The sequence below is a fragment of the Chanodichthys erythropterus genome, chromosome 15 (assembly GCF_024489055.1).
Source record: "Chanodichthys erythropterus isolate Z2021 chromosome 15, ASM2448905v1, whole genome shotgun sequence".
Classification (NCBI taxonomy): domain Eukaryota; kingdom Metazoa; phylum Chordata; class Actinopteri; order Cypriniformes; family Xenocyprididae; genus Chanodichthys; species Chanodichthys erythropterus.
This window is the reverse complement of record NC_090235.1, coordinates 19,994,293-20,006,394: the sequence shown is the minus strand read 5'-3', so window position 1 is coordinate 20,006,394 and position 12,102 is coordinate 19,994,293. Positions and strand designations below refer to the sequence as shown.

Genomic DNA, 12,102 nt, shown 5'->3' with positions numbered 1-12,102 from the left:
TTAAAGTTTGAACTAAATTGTCATATACAATATGCTAGTGCAAGTATATAACAATTAGTTCAATCTTTGACCTGTGGATGGCAGTAATACACTTAGCAGTGTCTACACTGCCGGAATTCTAATAGAAAAGAAGAAGAGAGCTAGTTCAAGATGAGCATTTATGGTTAAAAGGAATAAAATTGTAATTTTTTTTTTTTTAGAAAATGAGTGATGGTTTCTCTAGATAAGACCCTTATTTCTCATCTGGGATCATGTAGAATGTTTTGAAGCTGCATTGAAACTGTAATTTTGACTTTCAACCATTTGGGCTCCATTGAAGTCCACTATATGGAGAAAAATCCTGGAGTGTTTTCATCAAAAACCTTAATTTTTTTTTGACTGAAGAAAGAAAGAAAAACATCTTGGATGACATGGAGGTGAGTAAATTATCAGGAAATTTTAATTTGAAAGTGAACTAATCCTTTAAACACCCCAAATGAATAAACACTCAAATTTTACCCTCATATAGCCTTCAGGTCATTTCTGGTTCATTTTCAATAAAGGCACATTGTAATTTTCTCCTATATATATCCTACATGGCAACAAAAACCAGTTTAGTAGGCTACTTTCCTAAACGCCTGTTTCTAAAAACCAAAATGTTTTGCATAACTGAGGGTGAATGAATTATTACAGATGTGAAACGTCACAATGGGCATTTATTTGCGAAGCACATAATTTGTTTATTTGTGAACTACAAGTGTGTGAACCAATAACTTGTTATGACGTGACATATAGTCAAATGCCAAAAGCAATTATACAGGTATTATTATTATTTTTATTTTTTTCAAAAGTTGTCTCCCAAAGTTTTTTAAAGGGATAGTTCACCCAAAAATTAAAATGAAAATGTTGTCATCATTCTGTCATCATCTTTGTATTCTGTTGAATACAAAAGAAAATATTTTAGAAAATGTTTTCACTGTTTTTGCCCATACAATGGAAGTCAATGGGGTCCAAAATAACACTGGAATTTGGTCCAATTTGACTTTCATTATATAGCAAAATACAAATACTGAGACATTTTTCAAAATATCTTTTTATGTTCAGCAGAAGCAAGAAACTCATACAGGTTTGGGTGATCATTTTTGGATGAATTATCCCTTTAACAATATTTTTTACACTAATTATCACATCAACATGTGATAATTAGAGTGAATGTAGTCCTAGAGGAGGTCTCTTGGAGGTTTTATGTTTGTTTGTTTTTAATGCAGGTCAAATCTAACTCAAAGATCACAGTTTCTTAGTCCAATAGGAAGGTTAAAAAGTTTCCCATTATGCTGTCATGCATAAATACTTTTCAAGTTCCTCTCTTTTTCATAATTCTCCCAATCTTTTGGTTTTCTTTTACATTAAATTGTAAAAGAGAGGTAGAGAATGATGTTTCTGTTTGTCAGTGGATATAATGTACTGTATTTTTCACTATTGCCCCTGGCAAATGTCATAAAGCTCACACTTATTGAATCACATCGACCCCTGGTGGGTAAAACTGTATCTGCATTGGGTAGCTGCCTTCAGATAACCTGTTTTTGGCAAAGATGAAAGCTGAATTTTATCATAATGCTGTTCCTAACTCACCTATATTAAAATCATCTAACAAATCAAAAATATTTCATCAGTTTTATCCTAAAGCTGTATGACTTTTGTTCTCTGGGACACAAAATAATATGTAAGACAGAACAAGTCTCAGTCACCATAAACTTTCATTGTTTGCTTTCTATTGTGAATGGTGACTGAGTCTGTGAGTTCTTAACATTATACATAACATCTCATTTTATTAAGAAAAAAAAAAGTCATACAGGTTGGCAACAAAATTTTATTTTGTTTTATTTATTTATTTATTTATTTATTTATTGTAAACTATTCGCACCCATCCACTAGGTGGTACAAACGTATTTGTAGCAAATATAATTTTACCACAGAAGAAGACAAGGACGAAAGAAGCGGCCTAACGCAAAAATTATTTTTTCACTAAATTTGTTCTTACCATCTTTTTTTTTTTCATGTTCAAGAGAACAGTTTTGTGTTAGGTTCATTAAACGCGCTTAAGAGTCGCTAATTTGCAAATCTATCGCTAATTCTTCCGGTCGAGGCATTACAGTAGGTGCGTAAACGTGTGTGACACATCTGCTTGATTCATGTTGTCTGAACGCTATTAATCTCGCATGAACATATTAAGCGAATAGCATCCTAACATTGTGTCTTATTTTAGTTTGCAGAGATGTCTGATTTACTGACAGTGTACGACGATGACCAGGCCAACACCTTCATTGACTGCATGGTAAATCCGTCACACGAGTGCACAAAAACAGATATTAATGTTATTCTGTTTATTATATCTTGATGTAAATGCATTGATGTGACTTTATTATAGATAAGTAATATTGATAACTTTCGTTCCTCAGATCTGCGATAAAAGAATAAGGGGCGAAACCCATTACAAAATCCACGTGACTACAGTACAACATTTGAAGGTAAGAAGAATACAAATTTTTGAGCACCAATTCAGCATATTAGAATGATTCCTGAAGGATCATGTGACACTGAAGACTGTAGTAATGTGTTTTTGAATATATATATATATATATATATATATATATATATATATATATAGGCTGTATAGCAGTTTAGTATATCTGTTTTTTGTGTTATGTATTACAATAATACATTTTTGAGTAGTTTAAGACAGTAATATAATTGATATTGTTTTATTCACTTTTCTGCTTCATTCAACTTTAGGTCTTCTAAGGAACAAAGATCAAACAGCGAACCACATTTTGCCTGTTTGTTTCCTTTGTCTTGGACACTGTATACACTTGTATACAGGTTATGTCCGCATTGCTTTACCAGTCCCAAACGCTACTCGTTCTTCTTTAAAGCAGTCTAGGATGAGTTGTGTGGACACTGGAGTGTTTTTGAGTGACATTTCTTTGTCTTTACAGTAAGCAGCAGTACAAACACAATGAGGTCAAAAACCTCATTACTACTTTAGAGGACCAAAAAAGGATCCGAGTCCTCTTTCTTGGTCCACTTCTGGTTCTTTTAAAGAGGACTCATGTGTGAATACACACTGAGATATCAGATGCCAGTTACATAACATTTTGAGGACCAAATGCCATTTTATATGTTTATCTTTTTGGGTTTTCTTCAGTCTCCTGAACAGATGGATATCCTTGTACACTTCTATATGACTGAGAAGACTCAGCACTATAATGTGTTGCGTTGTTTATTTTTGTAGTCTGAGGGCGTCCTCACACTACTCCAAATACTTGTCATCAGCACAAAAATGTGCTGTTGTTTGTCAGACGACAGCCAGTGTGGTTGTTGTTGGTGCAACAAGATGATGTGCTTCTTTTCATGACTGCCAAAGGATCATTGGATGCATGTTGCATTTTAAAATGGCAAGAGTTATCGAAATCTGCACATTCCAGTCTGTTTGGCTGGCCGCAATGCTTCCGGGAGTCAGACTGCACAGGTTGTAACAAAAAATGTTCACAAGGAAGAACTTGTTGCATTCATTTTCCAAAGTTTGTGACATTCATTACATTGAATCTTTGAAAGGTTTTGTTTCAGGCAAGTAAACAAGCAATCCTTGAGCACGAAAATATTTTAGTTATGCCTGGGAAATAGTCAGTACTTGCTACTTTTGGTCAAATGGAAATTCTGACCATAAATTCTTCCCGCATAATTTTGTTTTTGTGCGGAGACTTCTGTGACATTATAACTTCCACATGCTGTTGTGGTTTTCTGTCATTGTCGGTTCATTGGGTTCTGAACAGAAAGGGCTGGACTGTAGGTAATCAAAAAATTGTTTTATAAAATAACACAGGTTCTACCTGAATAAATATTGTACTGAATCCTGCTTAAATCCAATAAGACATTTTCATGTTTGTTGCTAGTCTTTGAATGACTTATATTAGGTACATTCTCACTGGACCGTTCAGGACTCTTATGCTTTTACACTTTTGTGGCACAGTACTCTTCAGCTTTTATGAAATTCCTCATTATTTCATCTTGTGAACAAGTGAAACCCAACCTTGTGGATTGCTTCTGGAGAATTTGGATTCCTTTTACCACACACATTATGATGTCTGTACTTTTAGTTCTTCAACCTTTTAACTTTTACTCAGAGTGATGCACAATACGGGTGCCATAGAGTTCCCCGGGTTAAGTGCCTTAATCAAGAGCCCAATGCTGAAAGAAGGTCTCCCCCTTCTGGGGTTTGGACCATCAACTATCTCAACAGTCTTTGTTGCTTTGTCATTATTAACTTCTGTTTACTTTATTTCAGTATTGCAAGTAACTCCTAATGAAGTGCACATAAGTAAAACGTATAATCACCTGTCCCTGTTTTTCCTCCACTGTTTCTCTTCAAAGAAAGAGGAAGCCCTTGCTGCACAGGGTAAGTAGTAAAAATCACAACTTTGTGATACAAAAAATTAATTTATAGTTTCCCTATTGTGTTCAGTTAAAGAAGAAAAATCAAGTTTTGTTCAGACAGAGTTGGAATCAGTGTAATACGATTTTACTAAGGATATGTTCACACTTGGCAGGTTTGGTTTGATTAAAATGAACTCTGGTGCGATTGCTCTGTTAGAGCGGTTCATTTGAATAAGTGTGAACACTGCCATCTGAACCCTGGTGCGCACCAAACAAGGGGTCAGAGACCCACATTTTCAGGTGCAGTTTAACTGAAATATGAATGCAAAGACATCTAAAAGAACCAAAAACTGGATGTAATTTCACAAGATGTAAACCCTAAAAAGGGCAGAAGGCTCAAGAATACCTGTTTTTTCTCATCATAGGAGCTATGTTGCCCATTACAGTTTGGTATAGGCATCAGAACCGCTTGCCGTTGCAGCAGATCTGTATGTGACAGTGGAATTCTTTGTGCTGTTTTGATTTCTTTACACATTTTCTAATTCTATTTTATATCATATTATTTTTGGTCTGGACCAAGAGAACTGAACTACAAGTGTGAACACACCCTTAGTGTCCCAGAATTTAAATTATTTGTCATAGTTTTTTAGATTATATTGTCATTTTATTGTGCTTAGAAGCACAATTCTGTATCCTATCAGGAAATTCAACAGAAATCTCAAGGAGTTTGTAAGTATTCAAAGTGTCAGGTATCGTTCCATAGGTTCAGTAGGGTTTCCATTGAGAAAGATGTCCTTCTGCCATCAAAATATATGGACTGCTATCAAACTCAAAGAATTCACCGCTGATGATATGAATCATCACAAGAACTAATTTTTTTCCCCCCAAAAGTAATGTGAAGACCTAGCTGATGTAGTTTTCAGTCAGTCATGGATTTGAAGACGGAAAAGAAACAGAATCCTGTTGAAATCACACAGACCTGAGAAGAGAAATGCATAAGTGGATTTTTATGGATACAGCGAAACCATGGAATCTTCAAGAAACAGGAATAGCACTTTTTTTTTGACAATTTTTTTTCAGGAATGTAGGGCGGACGTTGGTGAATTTTTCGGCTTTATGTGTAAGGTTGGCATGAAACGGAAATTGCAGTGTATATCTGAGTGAGACGACTTCTCAGATGAGGGGAAAAATGTAAGGTGGGACTTGAATTTGTCTATCAGGAACTGATTGGACTGTTTTCGTTTGCTAATTGCAAATGTCTCATTGCAAGTGACAGGTTGCTGGAGGTCAGCCTTCTCTTCTGATCGGTGCAATGTCGTTGTAAAGGGACATGTTTTTGATTTAAAGATTACAAAAATTATATGCCCAGATACATCATAGTATTTATAAAAATTATTTAAGAAGTACATCTGAACAATGAATTCGTGGTTCACCTCATTGTTCATGCCATCCGGTGTAAAAAAAAAAAAAAAGTCGTGCTGTAAATAGCACAATTTTCAGTGTGCTTGGCAGATTTTCTGATTTTTTTTTATTTCAATTTCATAGTGTCTCCTTTTATAATGGTGATTCAAAGGAGACATTGAGGACTAGACAAGCAAGTATGCCATACATATTTTGTGTATGAACAGTATCACATGTGTATAAGTATACATTTCCACAGCATCTTTCAGACTGGTCTCAATCCTGGGGTTACTGTTTTGCCTTAGCGATGTGTGAATGCTAGTACAACCGGTTTACTAGCTCATCACCTTTGCAAAACCTGTTTCTCGCACTGCTTTTCAGCGTGACTTCTGTGTGAAGTTACTGGACTTTGATGTTAAAGGATGTTGCCCCAAAGCTTCTTAGATTCTAGAGATCTTGAGATGCCCATATGGATCCTTGAGTGGATGGGACAATTTGGTAATGCTTCAGCATTACTCAACAATTTAAGAACGGGTTGTGTTTCACCAAGTGATGCCTTTTATGATTGCTGAACATTTGAGGGCCTCCCCTGGATTTTCATGGAAATGTGATGTTTCAGCAGAAATGAATGGGAATGTCCATTTTATACCGGTAAGAAGGATGGCACAAGAACTGTTTCATCGGAAAGGAGGCACACAAAAATGAACTTTGTCTTTTACTGTTTGATAGTAGGTCAAATGGAAACACAATATTGAAGCAAACATCAACATTTTGGAGGAATCCTTATCAGCAAATTTCTGGGAATGTTCCTCAATACTTAATGCCCTGTGGTTGTACCAAAGAACATCCATTACTGTAATCTGACCTGTTTAAATGGGTAGAAACTGCTTATAAAAAAATATATATAATGCATGACAATGCACTTTTTGGAACAGGGTGGGCATATTTCAGACATTTTGAGTTACTTTGAAGACTCTGCTGCAGTAGAAAGAAATATAAGATCTTTCAGACATAAAGTTTTTTTTGTATATTTGTAATCTTTTGAAACGAACATGTTTTATGAGCTTATTCTATCCTTATAGGAAAGATTCCGATACAACCTCCACTGCCGGAATGGACAGACATCATCGAATATTTGCAATACCTGAAGCTTGATGAGCCCATTATTGGTAAGATGACTTTATCACCAAAACTGGTTTAGAGCACCAGTGAAATAATGAGGCAACGTCTTAAAGGGCTAGTTCACCCAAAAATGAAAGTTTAGTCATCATTTACTCACCTCATATCTTTCCGTACCTGTATGATTCACAAAAGATATTTTGTTTGAACTGTTTTTGCCCATACAATGGAAGTCAATGGGGTCCAAAATAACACTGGAATTTGGTACACTTTTTATTTTCATTGTATAGCCAAAAACAAATGCTGAGACATTTTTCAGAATATCTTATGTCCCACTGAAGAAAACAAATAATATGGAATGACATGATGTGAGAAAAAAGTTTATATAGGGGTGAAACTATGCATTGTTTCACATAGCCTAGTCGTTCAATTGAATAAACCGCTAACTTTTCCTTCTTTCTTTGTTCAGGTCTCAGCTCCCTGAGACAGATTGAAGATCATGTCACTGACGATGGCAAAACTGTGTTAAAGTACAGGTGCCGAATGTGTGCCGTTGATATGGACCTTTTTAGTATGGTGGCCCATATCGTTGGACGCAAGCACCGACAAAAATACTTGGTATGGTGGCATTGTTCCTCATCTTACTTGCACTCTTATACTGTTCAGAGTAAAATTAAGTGGTTACATTAGATCTGTCTTATTAGGAACTGAAAAGGCCAGATTTGGTGACATGGCATGACAACGCACAGAAACAACCAGGTCTCGTTGCCAGAGCCAAAGCTGCAGTAGTTGAAAAGCAGGAGGGATGGGGAACGCCAGTGGTATTATCATCTTTGTTGCTTATAAAATTGATTATTTTGAAATTGTTTTACATAGAACACCTAGAAATATGAATTAACATTCAGCTGTAATTTCATTTCAGGCACTCAGAAGAGATTTTACAAATTACAAAGGTGAATATTTTACAGCAGCCGCCTTTTTATAGTACAGAATCTCATTTTGTGTCAAATTTTAAACAAAATTTTGTACCTTGCAGGAAGAGATTTACAGTCCAGTGTTCATGAGCAACCCTACTATGGACGAGACTCTAGTAGGAAGTCACCTTTGGCTAAAGATATTCATAAACAGGCATACTTAGAAGAACATGGGAGACCATATTATACTGGCGAAAAGTACGACCAGTATGATAGACCTAATCCAGATGATGCAATCCACCAGCAATCCTATCCCGGAGGAAACCGACATCAAAAATCATATGAAGAAGCTGACATTCGAGGAAGAGTCCCACGAGGAGATAATTATCCTGAAAGAGAAATGCATACTAGGCCCTATGCAGACCAGGGTGGAAGGAGACTTCGAGAAGACTATGAAGAAGTTGTTGCCCAAGGACAGTTCTCAAGAGGTGATAGACATATGTCTATAGATGTCCAAGAGAACGCGTATAATGAAGGCCTGCCAAGAAACCGATTTAATGACAAAGACCTCCGAATACAGCGTCCTGGAGAATCAGAATATCAGGCAGAGCAAATGGAAGGTAGACGATATGCAACTTATGAAGAGAAAAACCCTGCCACAAATCCCATGCCAATGCATGGAAGAAGCTTTCATGACGAGCAAAGAAGAGGGACTGTCAGAGAAATGCACAGAGGAACTTGGGACAACGCTAATGAGATGCAAGGTTACCCCCACATGTTTGAGCCCAGAGATCCAAGAGCATATTCACAGGAAGCGATTCCAGCTAAAAAGAAAAAGAAGAGCAGATTCTCTGATGCAACCGCAGAGGAAATAGCACTCGCACATATGAGGTGGCTTGTTGATCATTTAATAGTCACATTCAGAAAATCATAAACTTTGTTGTGCATTATGAAATTTGATGCAATTATTAGTATTTTTACACCAATTTACATTAGTTTGTTGTCATCAGTTTTTTCTTTTAACAATTCTTATTTCAGACATACAAATAAATCTACCCAAAAAGAGAACCCAAGAGGAGGACAGTTCAGAGAAAAGCCTCCACCTCCGGTAAAACTGCAGTGCCTCTAAACCCTTGGGTTTAAACTCAAAAACAAATACATTGAGTACAAAATGATTGATTAACTTGTTTTAAATATGTTGCATAGATATTTTGATGACATACTTGACCCATTAAGTGCGTTTACATGCAGTTAAATTTCAGTTAAACTAAAGCAATAATTTTGTCTTTTTAAAATGTTATGTATACACAAGTCTGTTTTTGTGAAGTCAGACTGGTGTGGTAAGATTTACTGTTATTCAGTTAACTTTCACGGTTGAATTACAGTCGTTTAAACAGAAATCCATGTGATTGTGAATTTCGCCTACGTGTGAAAGATTTTGTAATGGGTTCGCGCAAATTTGCCACGTTAACCAACAGAAAGATGCTTTGTTTGAACGTGACTTCTGTGTGAACTGTGAACTGTGCTTCATTCGTCGCTACACTATTGATAGACGGTGGCTCTTTTTGTTAGTGAAATTTCGCTGGTATGCACCTTAACAGAAGTAAATGTGATTTGTAGCTCGTCTTCATCCAGCATGTATACGCCTTACCTACAGTTGGCTTCGACTGTCTTTGTGCGTGCAAATGTATTTAATATTTCAAATATTCAGTCATGCATTGTGCCATATATACTTGGAGAGATGTAGACTGTAGCTTAACAACACAAAAATCTGCTGTAGCTCAACTATATGTAAAAATACTTGGTGTTTATTGGAATTCTCATCAATTTTCTCTCTTTACAGTCATTCAATAACCAATTTGTGGATCCTGGAAGTACATCCCATCTTGATCCAAAACATGAAAATGTTCTGGACATACTTGTGAGTGCTGAATATTTGACCAACATGAAAAGAAAGTGTAATTTAATGACTGGAGTTTTCATTTGAACATATTCTTTTTAAATGTCAGAGTGACATCCAGATTGAAAATATGGATGACGCCAGATTTCTTAAAGAAAAGCTGTGCACAGTTTTGAAAGAGTTCCAAGCAAAGAAAACCGGAACAGCTGGGGTAAGCACAGTGTTATCTTTTAGGGATCATTCTCATTTAATTTAAGTATAATTAGTCATCTTTTTGTTATCCATCTAAAGGGCCCATCTTCACAATCTGGAATTGATCACAGAGGGGTAAAGCAGACGGACCAACGCAGAGATGCACATAACGACCCAAGGGATGATCCAGATGGCATGTATTCAGAAAACAGAGGTTTCCAAGAGATCAGACGATATGAAAATGATCCCAGAGGTTTCCAAGAATCCGGACAATATGGAGATGACCCCCGAGATTTTCGAGAGGTCCGACAAGGTGAGGATGACCCCAGAGGTCTTAGAGAGACCAGACGTTATGAAGATAATTACAAGGGGTCAAACCAGTTTGACGGTTATCCCAGTGGTCAAGAAGAAAGGCCGTACACTGATGATCCCAGAGGATTTCAAAAAACAAGGTTTCAAGAGAACCCTCAAGGTAATCCAGAGAGGAGACGATATGATGATCCTAGAGAAAAGGAACAACATTACGAAGAATATTCCAGAGCTTCCAGAGAAGAACCTCCAAGAAGAACTCAAGAAACAAGATATTACGAAGGCGATTATAGAGGCTTTGGAAATGTGGATTCTGAAAGAAGACGTTCATTTGAGCATTTTGAAGACAGAGGCCCTGCAGGTGCTGGGAGAGGTTTTCAAGGTAAACTAACACCCAGTTATCATGTTTCAAGTGGTTGCAGGGCAAACTAGTCTTCCTGAGAAGCAGATGACAGTATTTCAAAGTGTTTCAAAGAATTTTGTACCCACTTTTTGAACTAGTATAATTTTTTTGTTGTATAGCATCTTCATTCGTCATGATCTCTTGATTATCTTGTTTTCAGAGAGCTTTGGCAAGTCTCCTGGTAACTTCCCACCAACTTCTCTACAAGAAGAAGCAAGGATGTATCTTGGGAGAGCACAGCAGAGGTCCCATCAGAATGACCGTCAACCTAGCGAGGAACTCTACGACCCGTTCCACCCATCCTCCTCACCACCTCCAGAAGCGAGCACCTCCACCAGTCTTGACAAAATTGCCTCAACTCTTCTGGAGCTTGTGGCTCGTAGATAAAGTTAAGATGATGAGTCGGATACTTCATGATGTGATATAGCTTTAGCTTGAGAAAGGGATAGTTCACCCAAAAATGAAAATTTGATGTTTATCTGCTTACACCCAGCGCATCCAAGATGTAGGTGACTTTGTTTCTTCAGTAGAACACAAATGATGATTTTTAACTGCAACCATTGCTGTCTGTCAGCTGTATTATGTGTGTCAATGGGAACTTCTACTATAAGAGTAAATAAAACTTGCTTAGACAAATCCAAATTAAACCCTGTGGCTCGTGACGACACATTGATTTCCTAAGACACAACGCGGGTTTAATTTGGATTTGTCTGTGCATGTTTTTTTGACTCTGATAGATGGAGTTCCCATTGACATGCATTATACGGCTGACAGACGGCAACGGTTGCAGTTAAAAATCATCATTTGTGTTCTACTGAAGAAACAAAGTCACCTACATCTTGGATGGTTATTGGTAAGCAGACAAACATCAAATTTTCATTTTCGGGTGAACTATCCCTTTAAAAATATCCTACATTATTTGATCTTATAGTAAATATAATACTGTTTTCTGCCATTTCTCACTGCTTTTCAGTTAAAGATTCATTGCCTACTTTATATGGGCTTTTCAATTTGGTTTGTGTATTGTGAAATTGTGATGGGTTTTTTATGTTCAAATGGTTCAATAAGAATGTTAAGATGTTGATTAAAAAAAATAAACTGTTCAACCCAATCTTGTATTTTTTTTTTAATCAATATTGAAATTTTTCTTCAATATTTAAATTTGTATTCAATGAACATTGGTTGTATACTATATAACTAGTGCCCGAATTTTAAACACCTAGTACTGAAGTGCCAAACCATTGTAAATTAAAGTAATTTTAGTGAATTCTGTCTTTAAACATCACGGTCATATTTTTGTGTGAACAGCTAAATACAAAACTGGATTTAGTTATATATTTATAATGAAGATAGATTTGAACTTTGTTCATACTTAATAGTACAAGGGTATTTTTTCATCAATATTACGTTTTAAATGTTGTGTATATATATATACACACACACGCAACATG

General features: G+C 36.3%; 1 protein-coding gene across 3 annotated transcripts; it reads left to right on the top strand.

The window, feature by feature from the left end:
- The first annotated feature begins 1,949 nt into the window (after positions 1-1,949).
- Positions 1,950-11,843, top strand: si:ch211-13c6.2 (uncharacterized protein LOC100000125 homolog). Of its 3 annotated transcripts, XM_067412045.1 has the most exons (14): positions 1,950-2,137; positions 2,246-2,314; positions 2,439-2,507; positions 4,411-4,435; positions 6,897-6,983; positions 7,403-7,551; positions 7,638-7,754; positions 7,856-7,886; positions 7,970-8,738; positions 8,886-8,955; positions 9,691-9,768; positions 9,857-9,958; positions 10,039-10,630; positions 10,812-11,840. In XM_067412045.1, exons 2-14 carry the CDS (start codon positions 2,255-2,257, stop codon positions 11,036-11,038), a joined length of 2,376 nt encoding a protein of 791 aa, XP_067268146.1. In that variant the 5' UTR covers positions 1,950-2,137; positions 2,246-2,254; the 3' UTR covers positions 11,039-11,840. The 3 variants fall into 3 exon arrangements, with proteins under 3 accessions (XP_067268146.1, XP_067268147.1, XP_067268145.1); XM_067412046.1 differs by lacking the exons at positions 1,950-2,137; positions 4,411-4,435 and having other exon boundaries at positions 2,245-2,314; positions 10,812-11,838; XM_067412044.1 differs by lacking the exons at positions 1,950-2,137; positions 2,246-2,314; positions 2,439-2,507 and having other exon boundaries at positions 2,614-4,435; positions 10,812-11,843.
- The last annotated feature ends 259 nt before the right edge of the window (positions 11,844-12,102 follow it).